At 48.6% G+C, this 21879-nt stretch overlaps 2 protein-coding genes across 3 annotated transcripts in view; one reads left to right on the top strand and one right to left on the bottom strand.

The window, feature by feature from the left end:
- Window positions 1-486: 486 nt before the first annotated feature.
- On the top strand, window positions 487-2011 carry PHLDA2 (pleckstrin homology like domain family A member 2). The gene is made up of 2 exons (XM_021299776.2): window positions 487-1067; window positions 1588-2011. The coding sequence occupies exon 1, from the start codon at window positions 634-636 to the stop codon at window positions 1030-1032; it is 399 nt and encodes a 132-aa protein (XP_021155451.2). The 5' UTR covers window positions 487-633; the 3' UTR covers window positions 1033-1067; window positions 1588-2011.
- A 1415-nt stretch (window positions 2012-3426) lies between these two features.
- The window catches only part of SLC22A18 (solute carrier family 22 member 18), a 62280-nt gene continuing 43827 nt past the window's right edge, over window positions 3427-21879 (bottom strand). For both annotated transcript variants that reach the window (XM_005499249.3, XM_005499250.3), the window contains 3 exons: window positions 12683-12784; window positions 8832-8952; window positions 3427-3715 (listed from right to left, as the gene is read on the bottom strand). In XM_005499249.3, coding sequence (XP_005499306.1) covers window positions 3528-3715; window positions 8832-8952; window positions 12683-12784 — 411 coding nt within the window. In that variant the 3' untranslated portion in view covers window positions 3427-3527. The remainder of the gene's footprint in view (window positions 3716-8831; window positions 8953-12682; window positions 12785-21879) is intronic.

Below are 21879 nucleotides of genomic sequence, written 5' to 3'. Positions count from 1 at the left end.
ACAGGTGGGGCTCAGGACCTTCTGTGCCAGGTGGAGGTGATGCCAGGACAGACCCAATGTGGCAGAGATGCCAAGGCCTAGGACCTCAGTGATGTGGTTTTGGGAACATTCTTTAACCCAGAGCAGACCTGAGGTGTGGCAGAGATTGCTCAGAGGGGCACGGCAGCCCCATCCTCACTGAGGGTGGCTATCTCTGCTAGGCAGAGGAAACACAAGTGGAGGGACCAGAACTGGGGACCCCTCACGGGGTGTCTGCTCTCCCCTTGCCCATGGCAGCAGCTGAGAGGGGGGCCCTCGGGGAGGCATCCACCTCCCCACACCCAGCCCGCCCGCCGACACGGGACAGCATCCAGCACCCTCCCGTTTGCTTCCGAAGGACCAACCCCACGCTGACCCCCGCTCCCCACAGCCCAGCGCCGACGGGCGGGGAGCGCGGCCAGAGGAGGCGGGCGGGAGGCGGGGCGGGGAGGGGGCGGCGGGCCGGGCTCCCCGGGGGAGGCACCGGAAGGCGCCCGGCGCTGATTCATTGCAATAAATTGTTCCCGACGCGGTGAGGCTCAGTCATTGCCGCCGAAGCCGGGGCTGCAGCCGGATCGACTGCGGAGCCGCCGCCGTAGCCGCCAAGCAGGGAGGATGAAGATGCAAGCCGAGGTGATTCGCGAGGGCGAGCTGGAGAAGCGGAGCGACAGCCTGTTCCAGCTGTGGAAGAAAAAGCTGGTGGTGCTGACCAAGGACAGCCTCAGCCTCTTCCCCGACGGGCACAAGCGGGCCAAGGGCAAGGAGCTGGGCTTCGGCTCCATCCTCAAGGTGGACTGCGTGGAGCGCACGGGCAAGTACATCTACTTCACCATCGTCACCAAGGACCGCAAGGAGATTGACTTTCGGTGCCCGGACCAGAGCTGCTGGAACGCCTCCATCACCATGGCCCTCATCGACTTCCAGAACAAGCGGGCCATCCAGGACTTCAAGAGCCGCCAGGAAATGGAGCAGGCGGCGGGCACCCAGGAGCGGCGGCTGGCCCGGGCGCCCTGAGCCACCGCCGTTCGCCCCGGCCGGCACGGCCCCAGGTGAGCCCCTCCACGGCCCCTAACCCGCTCCTGCTTGAACTTTTTATTTTTACAATATTTTTATTATTTGTCCCCCACGCCTGCTTTGGGAAATCAGAGGGTGACGGGTGGCAACCCACCCCCTGCACCGCTCACCCCCTGTTTTTCACCGGAGGGACTCCCGGCCTCCCGGTCCGCTGGGGTGCCCGGCCGCAGCCCGGGACCGGGGCCCGCTGCCTGGCCGCTTCAGCCCACGAGTTTCGGGGCTCGCTTCGTCTTTGCTGCTGTGGCGCTGGGAATTCTGGTGGGAGCCGGGCTCATGCGGGGCGCTGGGAATTGCGGCTATTAGGCGGGGAAATAAGAAGTGGCACCTGGCAGTGCTTTCCTTACAGAAATCGCTAAAACTACAGTATCTGCTAATATATGTGCTGAACGCTTACTGTCTCTTTTAAAGTCACCTTTTTTTTGTCATTTTCTTTTTTTTTTTCCTGCCCCACTATCCTGTTCATTTAACTAACCTGCATTCTCTTGCTGCTTTTAGAGCATACCACTGGATGGTAAACCAGATCAAGTGTCTTGGACTGAAATGGGACAGGGTACCAATGAAGGAAAGCGAAGAAGAGAGCTGGAAACAGCTTGGTTTTCTCCAAGGCCATTGAGGCTGCTGAGCAAAGAGCCCTGAGCTTTGCCTGAGATGCATTTAAAGAAAAACCAAAGACTTTCATAAAGGACTTCTAGTGAGGCGTCCACGTGTTTTGAGTGGCACAGCTTTGCGAACTATTATCTTCTATTTATGAGACGCAAGGAAGATTCAACACTTACTGGTGGTGTTAAACACAATTTAAATTATTTGTAGTATCTATATTTGTATTTATTTTGATGTCTTTCAGCAGTTACTTGTCTTAATATTGCTTTTGCATTAATATGTCCATTCCAAATAAATTACTTGAAATGTTCACTTTTTATACTCTGGGCTGCAGTAACTTTTGTTGATGCATGTTTGTGGAGTGGGTAGTGGTGTAGTAGCTTAACAAGAGTAGGTAAGCTCAGATTTTTGGTGCCTTGGACTGGGCAGTGTGAAGTGGAAAAAGCCCTTATAACATGTTTGTGTTTGACCTTGTCTCCTGACCAGGGAAAGAAAGTGTGTTGAGGTCCAGTTCTGGTCACTGGTGGAAATAGAAAAGCCTAACACAGCTTGGATGAGTGCTCCTTTTGAAGCACTTTCCCATGCAATTGGGTAATGGTGGCTACAGAAGGTGAAAAAGCTCCCTGTTACAATAAAACTCTGCTAAAACTCTGCTGCCTGTTAATACCCCGCATCTTTCCCCTGGCCCCCATAGCTGGTTTCTTAATTTTGGAATAGCAGTGCCAATGCTCCATGGGATGCCTCAGCTTTGCAACAAAGCAAGCTGAACTCCTCACTCCTTTTATTTTCCTCCACTTCAGCATTCGCTAGATTGAGTTAAATTTCTATAGGAAAACTCGGAAGAACAGAGATGGTCAGAACCAGACCTAGAAGCTTGGAGGAAAAAGCAGCTATTTTTTGGGGATAAAACTTACTGAAGTTTTATTGTGTGAGTCTGAATTATCACTAACTAGCCTGGGCTTCTCCAAGAGCAATGGTGTAGCACATGACTCGGCTCCGGCAGTCAGGACTATGAGCTTAGCAGGCAAAGTATGCGCTACTAACGCTCCAAATTTGGCAATTTCAATCAGGTAATTTCCCCCTCCCAAAATCAGTGCAATTCTTGCAGGGGACTTTGTGCTAGAGGAAGTTGCAAAGTATGTAATTATAAGCAGCCTGTAGTAAATGCAAAAGACGCTCAGAACCGGGGGGAAAAAAAAACCTAGAAGGAGGATTGGTCTTGATTTCTGGAAGCAGCAGGGAAACTGGCACTGCAGCGTGCTCCACTGGGCCTTTGCATCCTCCTTGCATGCTGCTGGCAGCCATGCTGCTGCCCTCCAGGCTTGTGCAGATGCAGAGCGGCACATGATTGAGTTGTGGATGTAACAAATGTTTGGTCACAGTGTTTGAAAGCCTTTGGCCTCAGTTCCCCTCAAACACAAAAATGCCAGAGGTGCATTTAATTCAGCAAGATGACACTCAAAAGCAGATGTTTTACACTGATTTTCCTTGGAACCATAGTAGTGGATGAAATAAAAGGCCAAACCAGAGCAGAAGCACTGGCTTCTAATCCCCTTAGTTTTGGTGACAACAGCTGAGGATCTGGAGCTATTGCCTGCAATGACAGTCACTGCTGCAGGCAGGAACCTGATAGCTCCTGGGGTCCCGTGGCTGCCAGCTGCTTCAGCACTGCTCCAAGGCTTTGCAAACTGCTCTGTCCCTTACTCTAGATGCAAATGTTGGTGAAAGGCAAGGTATCGTTCAGATGGTTTTATTCCAGGTTTATGGAATCAAAAATAAAACTCAACAACATCTTTATTTCTATGGGAAAAGTGGGTTACTTTCTTGCAGCTGAATTATTGGCTTTTCATCTCTGTCAGTGGGATTTTACTCTTTATGAGGTAAACAAACAAACCTATATTGACAATTAGCTGTAAATAGCCAAAGGAAGAGACTCCAAATTGTTTGTACAAAACTCCGCCAATGGTGGGGCCCACCGTCCGGGTCAAAGGCTGCACTGAGGCACAAATCCCAAGCATGGTACCTAGGAGAGATGGCAGAGATGCAGACGTCAGTGTGAGGGCAAGTCTTGGGATGGGAAAGCAGAGAAGAAAATGCAGAAGCCCCTTTGTCCCTGATGGCATTCTCTTGCAATAGTAGCAAATCACTTCAAATAACCTCTTGCATTAATTTATAGAGGGCCAATTATGGTTTGTTAAGGCTAAGGACTCCTGGAGGCATCAGGACTAGTTTCCACCATGAAGAAACTAAGCTCTTTACTGAGCGGTCTGGACGACCGTAATGCTGCCCAAAAGGCAAGTCAGTGCTCACCACTGCCTTCAGCAGGATCCAGGGATGACTTTGGTCCCAGAAGATGCTTCTGAACATTGCACTCAACTGGGCTGGTAACTACTGCGTGGGGTTATGGATGGAGAGGTAATTTCTAGTGTTGTGTTTGAGACTTCCAAGCAAATCACAGGTTCTTCCAGTATCATAATTACCTAAGAGGGCCCCATTCCACCTGAGCTGTTATTGCCATTTATGCTCTAGTGTGGGACAGAGGAACACCTCTCGAGGGCTTAGCAGGTGCGAGAGGCTTAGGTCTAACTAGGTCTTCAAGAATAAATAAATAAAACCACAGATAAAGACTGAACTCCCTTGAGATATTCCCCCACCCCCTTTGCCAAGAGAACAGATATTTCAATTTGGATGGAAATGTGAGCCCTTCACCCGGCTGGGCCAGTTCACCCTCCAGCAGCTCTGCCATTTGCATTGTTAACAGGAACCTGGCAGATGGGGAAACACCTCCAGTTTGGCAAAGGCAGATATTTTTTCCCCCCTGTGCAGACGGACGGTCAGGACGTCCCACGGGATGCAAAGATGTCCTGCATACACCCACCGTGATCTTTGCTCTGTGGCCTTTGTACAGGACATCTAACACACTCAGGGGAGCAGAAAATACCCAGGTGGCCAAAAAACTATTATTCCCCCGACATCGGGAGGAAGGACAAGCTGGCAGTGCATGCAAGAAAATCGTGCGACACTCTGAACCAATGTTTGCAGTTATTTATCTGACTACTGGTATGATTATTTGGGCTATTGGCATCAATTTTCCACCAAGACACACGTTGAGGCATTGTTTCTGCACAGGGCCAGCAGCATCTGGGAAGAGAAGGATGCTGTCCTGCATGCAAGAAGATGTGGAGTTGAGCGCAATGTTTAACGTGGGCAGCCATGGGGAAACGATTCTTGACTCCGGGAGAGAAGAGGCAGCCAGGTGTTCGCATAATGCCAGCCAGAGACTGCTGGGCTTTTATCAGCATGCTTAAAATACTTGTGCAATGAGCCTGAGCCGAGGGCGTAGCCATGCGGAGAGGGAAATCTCCCAGGAAGCGCTGCCGAGTGCTCCTCCTGCGCATGGGAACACAAAGGCGATGGGTGGGACCTCGCCTTGACCCTTTGCCAATGGGAACCATCCCACAACCACCAAACTTTCTGAGCAAGTTTTGCAATTAATTTTTCCCCTCTAGGTATTTGAATTAAACTAATTACTACGAACAACTGCCAAACTGGCTCTTATGATTTAGGAGGCACTATTTTTCCTTTCCTTTTTTTTTTTTTTTCTTTCAGAACAGAAATCCATCCTCTTAAAAGGCTGGGTTCTCCCTCTGCAGTTCTTCAACATGTTGCTGAGAAAGATAATTTCTATTTAATAGTCTTAAATTAGATTCCTCGTGTCAGACGCCCTCGAGCTTTGGGACATGGTAAATCTCAGCTCAGCAGCATGACCTTAGCTCTGTTGTAAAGCTGCACATGTGATGGATCTCATTTAAGAAGAGACTTTTAACTGGGACAAGTCACCACATCAGCAGAAAAATTCCTGCATCGCTTCATGCAGCTCTGTCAGCCCACATGCTCACCTTCTTCATCACGGTTATCCCACTTTCTGAATATTCCTTGCCCTTTTTGCCTCCCTCCCCAGCTTTTTTCCCCCTTTTCCCATACCTAGCATGACCTGTCCTCGCTGGGTGCCCATCCTCCCTCCCGCCCCAGCCTGCCTCTCCTCCCGCAGGTTTCAGGGTTGGGTGCTGGCGCTCCCCAAGCCGGGCGGCTCCGTCCCTCCTCCCACCCTCTGCTGTGTTAAGGCACCCCGGCTCGCCCTCCTTTCCAGCTCACATCCTGTTGCTGCACTCGGATGATGGTGCTGGCCCAGATCAGCCGCGTGCCCGCGGGGCAATCATGGGGCCTAATTTAATGATTAGGTCATCACTCCCAGCAGCCGCTTTCAAACCAGCAAAGCCCAAGAAAAGCTGAGGGGTTCAATGCACTGAGCCCTGCCTGGCTGCAAGCTCTGTTCCTAAGGTTTTGCATCTGATGTGCAAATACAATAACGAAATGCAGGCCTGTTATACAGGGAGGCTTTGCTGGGCTTCCTTCCTTCCCTGAGGGCGGGGGGCTCTGTGCAGAAACAAGACCTCCATTCTTGGGGAGTGACTGGGGTTGACAAGGAGTGTTTGTGCAGATGCAAGTCCCCCTCAGCTTGGGGCTGCCCTCCCACCAGCTCGCATGCCCAGATGAACAGCTTGTGTATGTGGGGCAGAATTTTCCCTTCCTGCCTTTGAAGATGAGGAGAGGGAAAAAAAAATCAAAGGGAAACAAACGAAATCATTTCCGCTATCTTCTCTTCAGTGCAAAGCCCTAGCCATAAGCAAAGGGCAAGTGCTTGGTAGCTCATCAGGCTCAGCAGGAAGTGACCTTGGATCGGTCCTGAAAGCAGGATGACTGGTGCAAGGGATGGTGCCATCCTACATCCCTCTGTTCCCTTTCCGAGACACCTATTTAAAAGGCAAGTATGGGTGACTCAGTGTCCAACAAGGGTGGACAGGTTATTCTCCTGCAATTCCCCATCTGTTCCAGCCCCATGATGAGACGGGCACCTGAGCTTAGCCCAAACTCCAGCTCCTTAGAAAGCTTCTCCCTGGCTCAAAGAAAAACTTCCATGGGCTCTACCACCCCCAGGCTGGCAAAAACATCAGGAATACACAGCAGCAAGGCCCAAAAGTGATGTTTCCAAGGGCAAATTCTCAGTGTGTGATTTCCTTGCATTAACTACAAGTTTTTGCAAGCTAGCGCTCGGAATTTTGATGCAGCAACAGCGAGGCTTTTTCATAAAGCCAGATTTACATGCTCTTGGAAAAGAGGGGATTTCTAATGTGCCACCAAAATCCTTGCTTTGCAGAGCTGGTCTCAGGCTCACACAGGAAGGAGTGAACTTTTAGCTGCTGTACGGGTGGAGCAGCCGTTGCGGGGTGCCACCCACGGCCAGAGATGGATGGTAGGCATTTTAATAGCGGCATTTCTCTGTGAGACACCCACGCCATCACTGCTGCAGCTGCTGTGGAGAGGCAGCTCACTGGCTCTGCTGTGTCAGCCATTCCTGCCTTCGCCCAGGCCCCTGCCTGGGTGCATCCAAAACAAGCACAAAACCCTCAGATGCCCCTTCTCTCGGAAGCATTGGAAGGAGAAAGCATGGTTTGAAAGGCAAGGGCCAGGGAGGAGTGTCAGAGATAAGGGTTTGCCCCAGTGCTGCTGTCCTCCATGCCAGCAGCATCCCTCCTCAGTATGCCCAGTTTCAAGCTAGCCATAACTCTGCAATTTGTAGTAGTGCTTGGCATGGCATCAGCCCAGGATGGACATGCAGGGAAAGCCCCAGATAGCCCATGGCTCCCCCAGTGTCCTGCAGCCCCCTCCTGACCTTCTGCACCACTCTATGGGCTGCCTCCATCCTGCCATGCTGTCCTGTCCTGCCATGCAGAGACCGCCTGTCCCACCGAGACGCAGGCTGACCTAACAACATACGCGAGCAGGGAGCAGGGTGAGGCAACTAAACCCATTTTCCTCTCTGACCAAAGTTTGCCTCTGGGCTTTTAAACGCCAAGCAATGCTCTGGTTTTCCTCACAAAGCCCCTTTGAGAAGAGCCTGGATGATTTCCAGTTTGGCTGTACATCCTAAAGTTGCTTGGTGCCCTTCCCCCTAGCTCTCCCTTTGTGCTTGAACGTTGCTCCAACTCATGAAACAGCAGATTTTCTTCCTGGCCAAGCAGAGGGGCTGAGACATTCCCAGTCCTCATCTCCCCAGAAACTAAGCGGTCCTCCCAGGTACAAGTATCACACTCAGAAATCGCAAGCTCCCAGCATTTGTAGGAGATGTGGTGGTCAGCTCTACAAATAAACTACTGAAGTGACATTTAGAAAAACTCTTAATCCAGAAGCATTTCAAAAGTGCTTTATAAACTTCACTAATGGGCTGTGCAAACTGTAACCCCCATTCTCAGTATGGTCTGTGCAGAGTATTGGCTCAGATGGCTGCTAGGGAAGATGAAGGGTGTAGGCTGGCATCCCAGAAAGGTTCAGCTAAAGCAGAGACACTTTTGGGTACTCAGTGAATGCAGCTCTGAGAGAAAACCCCGACAGAGTTTGAGCAAAAGACACCAAACTGAGTTAACCCAGTTTCATCTTGCAACAAACTCAGGAAGGCTCCCATGACAATAACATAGGCATATTTCCTCATTGACAGAACCAAAAACCCAGGTATAAAGATTTGTGTGTCCACCACTGCATTTCAGCTGCCTTGCACAGAAAAATACAGTAACTCTTTGACTGAAACATGCCTAAAACGTAGAGAGGGGCACAATTACTGCATCAGGCAAAGCATATTTCCAAAGGGTGATCCCGAATACCCTCCTGAGAAGCTCTAAGTTAAAAGGTATGAACAAACAGCCCTTTCAGTCACCATCACAGTGGAAAAGCAGATTTTTTTATTTTTTTTTTTAACATGGCTTGGCTTTCCACAGAAAGTAGAGTTTGGGAGAGCCTTCCCTTACTGCACCCACCACTATGGATGTCAGCACAGGACTGGGAGCACTGGGTTGCAGGATGATTGCTTGGTGTTGTTCAAGCTCATCCCGTATTAGCATCACCGGCCTCTGTTCATCTGCTCTGCTGACACCCATTGCAGGCAACTGCCAAGCCAGATCTGCAGATCTGGGCTTTTGCCATGAATGTGCCCCAGCACATGATAGTGGTTGTGTGAGCTGGGAAGCACCCGATGGACTCAAAAACGAGAAAAAAACAGTCTGATCTTTTTTGATATGTCTTACCAGTGTCGGAGGCAGGGACAGACTTGGTGAGGATGCTGTCGGTGATGGTGGCCAGCATGCTGAAGGCAAATACCAGCGGCACCGCAATGATGCAGTAGTGCCACACAGTCCTCATCAGAGCCTAAGGAACAGGACACAATGAAGCACAGACCATTACAGAGCACAAGTGGTGACTTTGTGGCAAGAAACAACCTAGAAAAACATCACAAGTTAAACTCATGACTTAGGTAAATTGTGGGAGCCACAGCTGATACATGATGGTGTGGTTTTGGCCACTGCAGGGTCTTTCATAGCCCACCATTTGTCTGCAGTGAATTATTCCAAGCATGCAGAGCAAGTAGCAAATGATACCCCACTATCTGGCAGCACGTTTCTCCGGCACTGCTGTGGGTATTTTTAGTGTCTGGGAATTAGTGACGTCCCTGCACCCTTCCCCCCATCTTCTGTCTCTTGTCCAGCTCCTGAGGAAATGTTGAACGGCAGATGCATGTGGTGTACTTCAGGAAGCCTCTATTACTTATACAAAACAGCCTAGAGAACGCATTTCAGTTCATTATAATAAATAATTAAAACTAAACCGAGCTTGTCAAAATAAATTATCATGGTGCATTATGTAATGTCGTACCTTTAGGATTTCTTATCCTGTTCTGCTGCTTCCTTGCTAATAAATTCACCGAATTCAGTAATCCGGAATAGGTCTTTTGGCCATAAGTGCACACTAGCGAGCATAATTACGGAGAGTAATGATTTTCTTATTGCACATATTCTTAGTGGAGACATCCCTTCAGCTGTTTAATACTCAAACAAAAGTGGTGAGGCTCCCTAAGTCATGGGGCTAGAGCGGCTCTCAGCTCATTCACAAGCCCTGCTGGTCAAATGAATGGATTTCTCTGGGGCATGAAAAGGAAATTCTCCCCTTCTTGCAAATCTTCTGCCCTCACTCATGTCTCAAGGTGTGTTATTGTGGCCACAAAACATCCCTGTCACTGGTTTAGCCAGAAGTTTCATTCTCTGGAGTTCTGTCTCCTAATATCTCGTCCCTGCCTCTCGGCTACAGAAGATGGAGAAGCCCAGAAACATTGCTCACTAATGACTTGGAAATATTGAGGTTTATTCCTAGTTTCCCTCTAGACTCACACACAGCCAGGTTTCTCTCCTCAGAGAGGCTCTTTGTCTACATTTTGGTTAAGATCTAGACACTTCTGACTAAGGAACTGGAGAACAAAGACAGAGGAACAGGTAGTTGCTACATAAACATCCAGACGGAGGGAGAACAATTCCTTGCTAGGGCAAATGTTATTGCAGGACAGCATTGCAGAGCTCATAGGAAGAAAACAACTTTAACCTCCCCTGCCTTGTATGAATCCCCTCATGGGCTGAAGGAAGTGAACCACATCTGTGCCTGCTGTAAAACCAGGGGAGATGGCTCCTCACTCCCCTGGGACTTCAAAAGGACCAAGCCAAGTAGAGCCTGGTCTCCACTACCCCTCAGCTGGGTAGGTAGCAATCTTTTTGACCTGAGCAGATTTGAAGACGTTTTTCAGGTGAGAGAGGCAGAACCAGGAGTTTCAGCAGACAGACTCAAAAAGCAAATGCCTGGGAAATGCAGGCAGCAAGGCAGGATGAGGCACAGCCGAGCCTTCAGACAAAAACTTCCCCCTTGCAACCACCAAGCCCTCCTACACCCCTGCCCACGCGCTCCCAGCTTGTATCTGCAGATCAAACAGGAGTTCTCTCCTCCTTTCCTTCTCCAGGTGTTCCTGTCGAGGTCTGAGCCCACCCCTCCCTTTCTCCAGCTGCCAATTGCTGGGAACATCCCACCACCTCTTCTAGTTGCACCGTCATCTGTCTGTCTGTCTGCTGCCATTGGTGCCTACCTTCTAAAACCACTTCAGCCCACCTCCCAGAGAGATGAAGATGGGTTTCAGAGTGTCTTTTATTAACAGATATCTTTTCTACTCACTCCCACGCTTTGGGGAGAGGATCTGCTTTGTTTGGAGGCCAGATGCAGCAAGGGCACAGAGGGGAGGAGGCTTCTCCACCAGTGGCTGTGCAATATTAAAAGCTTCACACATTAATCTCTGCATTTGGGGTCTGCTGCTGTGATGGCACTCATCGCCACCAAGACAGATAGCTATTCCAGAAACGGATGTTTTCTCGGCAGCTGCTCGAACAGAGTGCTTTTTAGTAAGGCATCCCCAGCGAAGAGGATCGCAGCTGCATTTGCCTATGAATAATTATCACGGGAAGGGTCATTGCTGACCCTTGTCCCCAGGCCCATGCTGTCAGGATGTCCACAGCCCTCCGGGCTTGGCGTACATGCCAATTCTAAAACAATTTTCCTTGCTGGCTTCTCTCCCTGCACAGCCGATGTGAGCCTGCCCACACTGAGGCATTAGCCACTAAAGCTGTGCTGCCCTGTGTGACCCTCTGCTGCCATCAAGGCTCTTCCTCTCCTACATCCAGCCTTGCCTTTCAGTGAGATCTCAGTGCACAAAAGACATTTAATCCATGTTGTCCCTCTGCCTGATTCCCATGGGACCAGGCTTTAGAACAGGGAGCTAGTCCCAGTGACACCCTGACCTGCGCCTGCTTGGGAGTGCTCCCGATGAGTGAGGTCCACCTTGGTCCCACCTCATTGCTCCCTCCCATGACCAAAAACCAATGGTGATACCTTCAAAGATATTCATGGGCAGCACCAACCCCTGTGCAGATGTCCCATGCTAAGGTAGCACATGACTGATACCAGTCAAAAACATGTGATACCAGCTGGGAGGGCTCCTTCTCTGGCAGCACGTCTACAAGCCCTGAAATCCCAGAAAAGGTGACTGTGCTCCATCTGCAGAACCAACCCTTCATCAGCATCCATCCTTCCTTCCCATCCTCAACTCGGACACACAATTTAGCATCAGGTTAGCAAAGGAGCGTAGGTGCCTCATCTCATCCCTGTAGCTGGGAACCACGAGCCTCAATACCCTCCAGGATTTGGCCCTGACCTCCTCGTGGCTGCAGCATGGCTGTAGGAACAGCACCCAGCCTACCCATGCCAACCGGAGCACCAGCACCCCAGCAGCAAGGCTCGAGGCCAGATCCCACAGGGTATGTAGAAAGGCTGACAAAGCTCAACAGTCCTTCGGGCCCATCTTGCTGATGGGGACCAGTGCGCACCCTTCCTCCGTCCCCATTGCCTGGGCAGAGCTATTGGTTCCCTGAGTGCAGCTTATCTGAGCAAACACAATTACTGGTAGAGTTGCCTGCATCAACTCAGTCTTCCAGTTACTGTTTGAGATTGGCACTGACTGTCACCCAGGCAGACATAGTCGGCAACAGGTAACATCACTCATCCCAAAATGGAGGAACAAAATGATCGCCTTGCTGTCTCCTTCCACAAATACTATCCTCTTGGGGAAATCAGGCAAGGATAAAGCCCTAGAAGAAGAGCACGCAAATTCCACTGTCTGGCAGCAGTGTACAACCACAATGATTTCGCCCCCACAATCTTCATTTACTTTCTGGGTAGTTCAGGAAATACAGTCGCTGACAAGACTGAGGACAGGATTTCTGTGTAAATCCAGTGACTCACGAGGGACTTACCGAGTTTCAGCGTGAGATTAATTTCTTTTTAATCCCCGTAACTATTACTCATATGGCTCCTTATCATTATTTGGTGCTGTGTTTACACTGAGCATGGCTCCGTTTGCACAGAGGCCAAGGACAGCAGTCCCCACTGAGGACCACCCAGCAAAGCTGGTGGTGGCACTTCAAGGAGCAGAATTTGCAGTCAGGTCTCACAGACCTCGTGCTGCTGTGTTATTAAAAGACACTGTGGATGATTTGATGCCAAGCCTTACCATGCCCAGGCCCACGCCAGCAAAGATGAAGACACTGAGCCTGAGCAGAGTCCTCTCTGTGCAGTAGTTAGTGAGTTTTCCAACAAGAAGACCCTGGACAACCTGGAGAAGAAGCAGACGAGCGACATTAAGCCTGATGTATAACAATTTAAACAAGTTCAAAAGAGAACTGTCACGGTGCTTCATGGGACCTCACTGTCATGGTAAGTGGCTGGAGAACACAATCCATTATTGTAAGCATTTTGCATCCCCAGGATAGAGCCATCCTGTCAGCTGAAAGTCCTTACCCATGGTGCACACCTGAGTTTACCATCACTGCCTACTCACCAGCAGTGATGGAAACTTCTAAAGATGCTTGCAGATACAAATGAATTTTTCTGAGTAACTGGTGAGTTTTTTGTGAAATACAATTAATAACTAATTTCTCCATTCTTGGCAAGTCCTTGTACATTTGTATGCAGAGGAGGAAAATGCCTCCTTTCCTGTACCTTCTCTTTCCATTATTTTAAACTATAAACATACAAATTGGGTGGTTCATCTTTTTTAGACAGGAAACAAGTATGACAGAGATGCTAATATCCAGCCCCAAGAGTATGCACAGATCTAAGGGATAGGGAACTGGTTTTACAGATTTTTAAATAAAAAATGGGAAGAGGGAGAGAGAAGGGGGAGCAAAACAATTTAAATCCCAGGAAGCATTTGGCTTTTCCAGCACTTCGCAGAGCAAAGATTCCCTCTTATTTCTCTGCTCATCATCTCCCATACTTCAAGTGACACTAGCCCAAGTGGACACTAAGGGAGAGAGGCTGGAAGACATAAGTTTGAAAACTAACCCCAACCCACTGAGTTTCAGGGAAGGGACAGATAGGAATCTACAGAGTTTTCCCTGCCTTGAAAGGATTTGTTTGATCGAAGCGAAAACCTCTCTGACTTGAAAGAAAACTTTACTTCAAAACGTTTCAATGGCAGCCCAGCCTGGGGAAAAACTTTGTGCTCTGCTTGGAGCTGGAATGATGCTACACCAAGCTTAACCTTGTTGTGTTAGTCCTAAGGGTGAAAACCAAACTCAACTGAAAGGAAACAAGTGCAAAATGCATAAGAAAATTATTAAAAAGAAAGGAAATGTTAATCTAGGACAAGCAGGCCAGAAAAAGCAATTTAATTATTAAAATGAAATTAAAAAATCAAAAAGTAAATAGTAATAGAGTGAAAACAAAGCTGATGTAAAGAACAATAGCTACAAATGGTATATATTTCCCACAAGCTACAACTTAATGGAAAACTGTGAAATTTGACCCTTCGCTTTGCTTCAGAGCACAAGTGATTTTTGACACAAGGACACATCTCACCAAGCAGACATTTTGGTTCCCAGTAAATGCTATTCCTGCCTCCTTTTTGTGCCCGTCCCCACCCCCAGGCAGGGCTTGAGAGCTCAGCTCATATGTTCCCAGCTGCCATGTGACAGTGGCACAGGCTGAGCAGCCTTGGGGACACTAACGGACCTGCCGCAGTGCAATGCTGAGACGATACATGGGGTGACCTGTTTCATCCCGGCTGAAAGCCCTGCTGTGGACACAGGAGGAGGCTGATACCAGCCCTGGTGGCTCCTACTTGGGGGGTGGGTGGAGGAGCCGCTGAGTAATGCTTTATTAAGCTGAGCACTCCTAAAACGAAGAATCGTCATTAACTTTTTGCAACTTCCCAGTCCCTCCCACTGGCTCACCCCAGCTGGGGCTGTGCTGAGTCACGCGGGACGGGGGCTGAGCTCCGTCACAGGGCATGGTTTGACTCAGTGGTGGCATCACCCAAACCCCAGTTTGGCTCTGCTGAGCCACCAGAGGAAACATTTCTCAATTTGCCTGGACTTGAATGGTGTATCTAATCGGGAGGCACTGTGCAGGCACAGCTTGGTCCCTGCCCTTCCTTGAGTCACTGAGGTAGATCATCAGCAGTGTCCCAGAGCAGCCCAATCTGATGGCCATGTGAGCACCTTACCCAAAACACCTCTGTCACTACATGTGAGCACCCAAGTACAGGGACCAAGTGCCGCTGCAGCAAAACCAGGCTTTGAGCAGGTAGGACCTGCAGACAGGCAAACCAGAGGCCACCAGGGCTGTCCCCAGAGTGAGTGCAGCAGAGGGACACTCCTTGTGCCCAGCTGCATGGGAATGCAAGCCGGCGTTCAACACGTGCTTCCCCATCACTTGGGCTGAGCAAACCAACTTGGCAATGGAATTTTTTCCAGGAGCAAGCATTAGCCCAAGTCACCCACTTTCCCTTTGGGGCTGAGCAGCCATCCTTAGGCTATATGGTCTGCAGCCTCCCCACTGGTGATCTGGGCTGCCAGACTCCCTCCCCAGCATGGTCATTGCCGATCCAGCCATAAGTCCCAGGAAGCCAAGATCTTGATTTTGGACGCTATCAAACAGTCTGAATTTAGACCTGAAAACCCATTACCTCCAGCCTACATGTGTACACATATGCACCCTAGGTGCATAGTCCCTGGGTTTACATGAGCGGCAGCTGCCTGCAAAGGCACATTTGGGAAGGAGAAAGCAAAAGGTGCTTCGTGTGCACTCTGCTATGTAAGGTTTTGGACATGTGCTGCTATTGCCAGGGACAGCGGAAGCATCCTGGATGACTTGGCCATCACTGCTCCCATGGACCAGCCCAGGTGGCACTGAAGAGGCAGCAGTGGGATTTATTGCTATTTTTATTCCTGCTGGTACATTCTGGACTTTTCTCTTGCATGCAACCTTTCCTTGAGATTGACTGCACTAGGCCTTCCCCTCCTGCATTTCATTTTGTCTTGATGGTGCTTGTCTTTGTAACCTGACCTCCTTTGAAGTCGGGGAAGAGCCAGTGTACCTGGCTGGAATTCCTTCTGTCATCAATAAACAAAAGAGAGAGGAAATTGTTTGCAAGTGAAATAACAAGCACTGCCTGTGGCTGTGTACACATGTCACAGGATAAACCAACTCATCTTCTTTTTCATTCCCCCCTCCTTTAAAGGCAAATAAGTCTCCCAATAAATGCATAAGAACAGCCAAATCTCTCCTTGTCTTTATACTGGATTTGTCAAGCTGGGGATTTGTTACATTAGTTCAGTTGATCACATAGAAACATATTCCCTAACTTTCTTACTGTATTTGATTTCTGGGAAGACAGCAGCTCCCATTTGCTCAGAAGAGCCAATTGCCCATTTTATTGTTACCCTCACTAACAAATTTCAGGATGGAAAAGACTGTTGCTGTTTGAAGGTTTAAAGTGCTGGTTTTGGGAAGACTCAAACAGAGAAGGACTAGCCTTGTTGCATGGAGCTGCTGCTGAGCAGGACTGGCATCTGCAAGTAGCTAACTGAATCAGTGGGGGCTAGAGAAGTTATGCAAATGCTCGGCTGGTCCTCTGTGCTCAGTGGACACCGGACTGCTTCTACAGATTTTTCCAGCAGAGCCCAGCAGCAAAATAAGTTCCCTTTTACCCAATAGCCTGGAAATGAAAAGACAGGAGAAGGTTGGAGAGGCAGGCGCATCAGGCCAGATAAGCTGGTACAGCCTAGCAGAGAAGATGCAGGGCCCCATCCCTAGCACAGATAGCATGATTCACATCAGAGAGAGCCTCCCACGCATCAGACCCATATCTCTCGCCTTTGAAATTGTGCCCGGATGGTGGTTCCCAGGGCGAGCACGGTGCCGGCTGGGTGACACGCGGGTGGGCACCAGCTGGGGCAGACCACAGCGGGCAACAAAAATCACAGGGCTTTTCTGCACCAGCTGAAGGTGCTGCCAAAGCTTGGGCAGGGCAAAAAGGAGTTGTTTTACTGACATGGCAATGCCAGAAAGTGCTTGAGGACTAGTTCAGATCTTGCAGAGGAGGAGCAGAGCGGTGGGACTGGAAGGAGAGCTGACGGTGAGGACCAAAGTGCTGAAGGCAGCACTTTGCCGAGGGGGAAGAGGAACGTGTGTTTTGCAAACTTCAGTCTAATCGCTTTCTTTCCCCCTCCAACCTGCCCCCCTCCACAGATTTAAATCCTTCAAAGCTAGGAAACTGGAGTACTTTCTGTTTGTTGTTGCGAGGTCCTTTCACCGAGTGGGTTTTCCCCCTAGGCATACCTGGCTGTAATTAAATCCCTGGCTCTTTAATCATCTCTTTTGCTGTGCAGGGAAAAAAAAAAAGTGAGAGGGACAGACTGGTGATAAGATGATAGGCAATGTAAATCTCTCCTCCAGGAATTTCTCTCATCTTTTCAGGTTCACTTCGTACCAACTTGTCCCTCCAGAAGCTGCACAGCTAGAAGTGGAGTTTGTACAACAATACAAATTTAAACACAGTAAATAAATAGAACAGATGTCTTATGATTTCTTCATCCTCAGGATAATAAATATCTACCCCTTTGTCCCACCCAGAGTTTTTGTTTGGTGCGTTTTGCTTTGTTTTTTTTTTTTTTGGTTTGTTTGTTTGTTTTTGTTTTTAGTTTTGTTTTGTTTGTTTTTGTTTGTTTTTTTTTTGTTTGTTTGTTTGTTTGTTTGTTTTTGGGGTTTATTTGCTTTGGCTTTTTGTTTGGTTTTTTGCTTGGTTGGTTTGTTTTGTTTTTGTTTTGTTTTGTTTTCTTTTTTTTAGAAAAAGTTCTTAAAGTAAAGCTTTCCCCACTCCCTCCTGTGGTTTGAAATCTAAGCATCAGATGTGACTTTAGATATCAACCAGGGACTCCAGGTATATCACTCGCTTAATCCTCTAGCGGCATTTTCCAAGCCAGATACTATGCCTGGAACAACTTCATGCTATTTAGCTTGCAACTCCAAAAAACAGCCAGACTCTAGGACCACTTCTGCCCATTATGCAAAGTTATATTATTTCAAATTATCATGAAATCAACTATTCTCTGGAGGGAGATTGAATGGCATCTCACACTCCCAGGCATTTAATTCACATGGCTTCTGAGATGAGAGGACTCTGGAAGCCCAGCCCCGGAGGACAGAGGGATTGCGTCCCTGACAGGCTCTCACACCTCTCGCCTGGAGGCACACTGGCAATCAGATAAATATGCTTCAAACGCATCATGAGCAAGGGAATCTCAGTGCAGAGGCACCCGTCCAGCCTTCTCCTCCTCATTTCTTTATCTCTCACCCGACTTCTCCTCCTAGACTTAGGCTGTCACAGTCTTAGCTCCTCAGACAGCCCCATGCTATCAGGGTTTTTCAAGTATCACTGTAGAGCCCTGGATTGCTTGAATTATCCCTCACTTGATATTTTCACTTCCCCATCAGCCCACTCAAGGCTTGGTTATATTCCATTTTCTAAGCAACGACTTTGTTTCCTCATCAGACAGCTATGACACAGCCTTCTCACACACCCTTCTCTGACCTCGTTTGGCTCTGTTCCAACCCAGAAGTGAGGCCCCATCCCACCTTCCCACCCTGACTTTCCAATATTCTCTGCTATTAGATGATGCTCTTTGCCTAACCACAAACAGAAAATCGGCACCAGCTCCTGGGCCAGTGCTTTATACAGAGAGTTGGGAAGCCCACGTTCACCATACACAGGTACTCTCATGGCAACTTTTACAAAAATGCATCAGCAGACCTATTACTTTGGGCCACTCAGGTCTCCATGAGAAAGGCTGGGAACAGCAGTTAAGGCAACCTACATCCCTCCACGCAGAGGTACAAGTGGCAGCAAGGACATGGACCATAAGCGCTGGGGTGAAAGCTGACCACGCTGTGGGCAGCCAACTCGGCAAAGAGAAGAGAGTGCCAAGGATGCCTCATGCCATGAGTGGTGGCCATTGGTGCTACCTGCACAGCATTGCAAAGACAAAACCCACCACCAGCACCAGCTGATGCACTTCACTGCTGGCAAGTGCCATGAACCATTCCCATGTGGACAGAGCTGATGCTCAGTAAGGGAGCAACCAAGGGAGGTGCTCTGCGGAGTGGCCAGCCAAAGCCCATGAAGTTCCTAGGCTCCAAAAACCAGCCCCAAATCTACCTTCCAAACCTGCAGGGATTCTCTCAGGCTTGGCATGGGGCACCTCTGCAAATGTTGGGGGTCATGCAGGGTCATAAGCTGATGAGATAGTAAGAAGCATGATGAGGTGAGGCTGAGGACCTCTGGATGGGAACCCTGAAGAGGGCTTTCTGAATTAGCGGGGTGGCTAACTAACATCCTCCATCTGCAGAGGTGGCAAACAACCCCCGTGGGGTCAATGTTTCTGTGCTGATCTCCCCATGCAAACAGCTGTTTGAGACACAGATGACGAAGTACTTGAGTTGCCTACTTAAAATTAGGTGAACTGACCCAAAGCCATTCAAAATCTCCTCTCTGGGTGCTCTGCAGCTGGCTTGGATGGGAGGAATGGTGATAAACACATATATTTACAGTGCATTGACCACTCTTCACCACAGTAGGTTAAATGAGGCTAAGAAGCTGAAAAATTAGATTAAGCAACTGGAGCATAATATCCCCATGGTGGGAGACGAAAGTGGAAAGAGACCATCACTACTTGAGTCATCCTGGGACTGGTGATCAGGCTGGAAAAGGTGGCTGCAACATCATCTTCTGTGCAAGAGGAAGATGTTTGTTTTGAGAAAATTTTGTTAAAAAATAGAAACTACGTGACCCAAAGGAATACTGTTACTACAAATTGCCAGGAATTGGCAGACCAGGCAATGCTTTTGTCAGCTTACGGCTTTTGAGGAAGAGCTGAGGAAAGGGCTCAGCTAAGCCTTGTTCACTGTGCTGCTCCCTGTGCACCCTAGTACAAGCAGTGCATGCTGGGAGCAGGGGCGACCCTGGGACATGGCACTGGGCATACCAGCCAGACATGCTGTGCAACCGCCCAGGCACTGTGTTCAACGTCTGCAGGGAGGTTTAAAGTAAACAGGGCATGGTTCGATTCTTATTTTCCCCTTCATTTCTGTGGTGTCCGCTCCCATCTTAGAAGTCCTTAAACATGACCCACTTTCAGATCCAGGGAGAGACGCAAATGGGGAGGACATGTTTTCTCTAACAGGTGGGCTCAGAGCAACTCCAGGACAATGGGAAAACCCTCACAATGTTTCACAGAAAGGCAAACTAAGGAATGAGAAAACAAAGCTGAGGATCTGGTTGCTGAAATTCATTGAAAAGGACATTATATTTCTTATTAACAAAGCCATAATTTACTTAGTGAAGGGGGGAAGCCAGTCAGCAGATATTAATCACCATTCTGCCATCCAGACTGGTGGAATTTGCTTGCACCTTAATCTGCATTTTTATCTCCAGCAGTATCAATTCACTGTACAGCAGAAACAAATGCATCTGAAATGGCAGCTTAGGCAAGATGAAGGCACACAAGCAGCTCTGGGGCTCAGCAGAGCAGAGCTGGCACACGTTGCATTCCCTGTATACATCTTCCATTGGAGGAACCCCAATAGAAAGCAGTTGTAAAATATTAACCCAGTCACTATCTGCAAGAGGTATCTTGGTGGTTCTAGCCAGACACCTGTAAAGACATAAATTCTAATGTTTGAGAATAATTTAAAAGTCAGATGGTGAGAGTATCATTTGGACCAGTTGAGGATCTGGTCCTGCAGGAAACAGAGCAGAGCTTGGAATGCCAGTCATAAAGTGGAAAGAACAAGTGACAAAGCAGAAAGCAGTGTTTTGCAAGCTTTTGGTGAGATGGCTTTGCTGCTACCAGGAATCAGGTGTCCTGGGCTTTGAAAAAAAGATGAAACCTTTTTCCCTTTCCTCTTTAGGTATTCTGACAGCAAACACCAATGCACCATCACGAAGAAAAGGTTTGTACCATAAGACCACTTCACTCCTATATTTCCGATGTCTAGAGTCATGTGCTGTAGAATATGTGTAGCAACACAGACAGGACTGCATGGATGGATGAAAGAAAACTGCCTGGCTGACAAAAGCTAGTTTCTGTGCTCAGTGTCCTGAGGCAAAGACACCCCAGCAAAGTAGACCTGAGCCTGTAGGCCACCGCTGGGTAAGGGCGTAATAGGTATGATTGGCCTCCAAGGGATGAAACCCTGTGACTATGGGAAGGATCAGGTCCCTAGTTAGCACTGCCGTCTAATTATTCATTAGGAAGCAGAGTGAACGCTATAATTCTCGTATCTTCCAGGGCTGTTCCTATCTGTGGGGATCACCAGCACAGCAGTTCAAGGTAACCTTATCTACAGTAGTTTCAACCAAACTAACCTCGAAAACTATAGCAGTGAAGGCAGACACATCCCACACATAACAGCAGTGTCCATCTAGCAGTATGAAGCCACTCCTGCTCCAGCTGTTGCTGCCCATGTTACCCAGCTCAAAGCAAGCACACCACAGCCATGCTGCAACACAAATTTGATTTCAGTGTGTACATATATAACAGGGATTTAAACTGATATGTCTAAGTTAAGAGCACAGCTTTTGAGGAGTCCCTCTGCATTCAAAGGGGGAAGAAGATACCAGAAGGAGACTCGGCCCCTCTAAAACCTGAGTGATTCTTGCAGATCCAGGTCTAAGAGGGGTCACACAGAGACTAACATAGGGAAAGCCTCTGTTAAAAATGGAGTTTGGATCAGAAGCATATTTTGGAAAGCAGCTGATCACCCCACTCGTCACACTGTTTCCATGCTGTGGAGCAGCAAACTAGTTTTCTTTCTGACAAGACTGGAAGGGAAGGTGCATCCAGCTGGTGAGAGACATCGAGCCCAGGGGACCAAGCAACAGCTGGTCTGAAGCCACCCTCCCAGAATGGACATGGCACAGGCACCAGCCTCTCAACTCCAGCTGGTTTAGTCTGCAGACTCCACTTGCTGATGTACAGCCATGCTCAACAGCTGCTCTACCTGCCTGGATTTGGTGAGACCGGAGCTGAGCCCAAGCAACTGGTAACACTGTGCCACATCCAAATCACAAGGGAAGGAATTAAAGCTACAGTTTCCCAGATGAGAAGCTTCTCCAGATCCCACAGGAACTCTGTGGCAATGCCCAGGAAATGAAGGCAGATTTAATAACATGACCACCCTCCTTCAGGATATTGCTTAACTTACATTCCTACCTTGAGGCTTGCTTATAACCATCTGTTGCTCTTTCTGCAAAATTATTAACCTCTTCCTCCAAAAGAAAAATTCTGCTACAATACAGCATCTTTTTTTTTTTTTTTTTTTTTTTTTGGCCCTGTTACTGTCTAATTCAGCTGATTTTTCCCTTTT

This window comes from Columba livia, chromosome 5, assembly GCF_036013475.1.
Source record: "Columba livia isolate bColLiv1 breed racing homer chromosome 5, bColLiv1.pat.W.v2, whole genome shotgun sequence".
Classification (NCBI taxonomy): Eukaryota; Metazoa; Chordata; class Aves; order Columbiformes; family Columbidae; genus Columba; species Columba livia.
Note: the sequence above shows the minus strand (reverse complement) of the source record. Positions and strands in the feature narration are given on the sequence as shown.

Bases quoted from the DNA above. Each gene is read 5' to 3' on its own strand.
- PHLDA2 (XM_021299776.2), top strand. From the start codon at position 634: ATGAAGATGCAAGCCGAGGTGATTCGCGAGGGCGAGCTGGAGAAGCGG.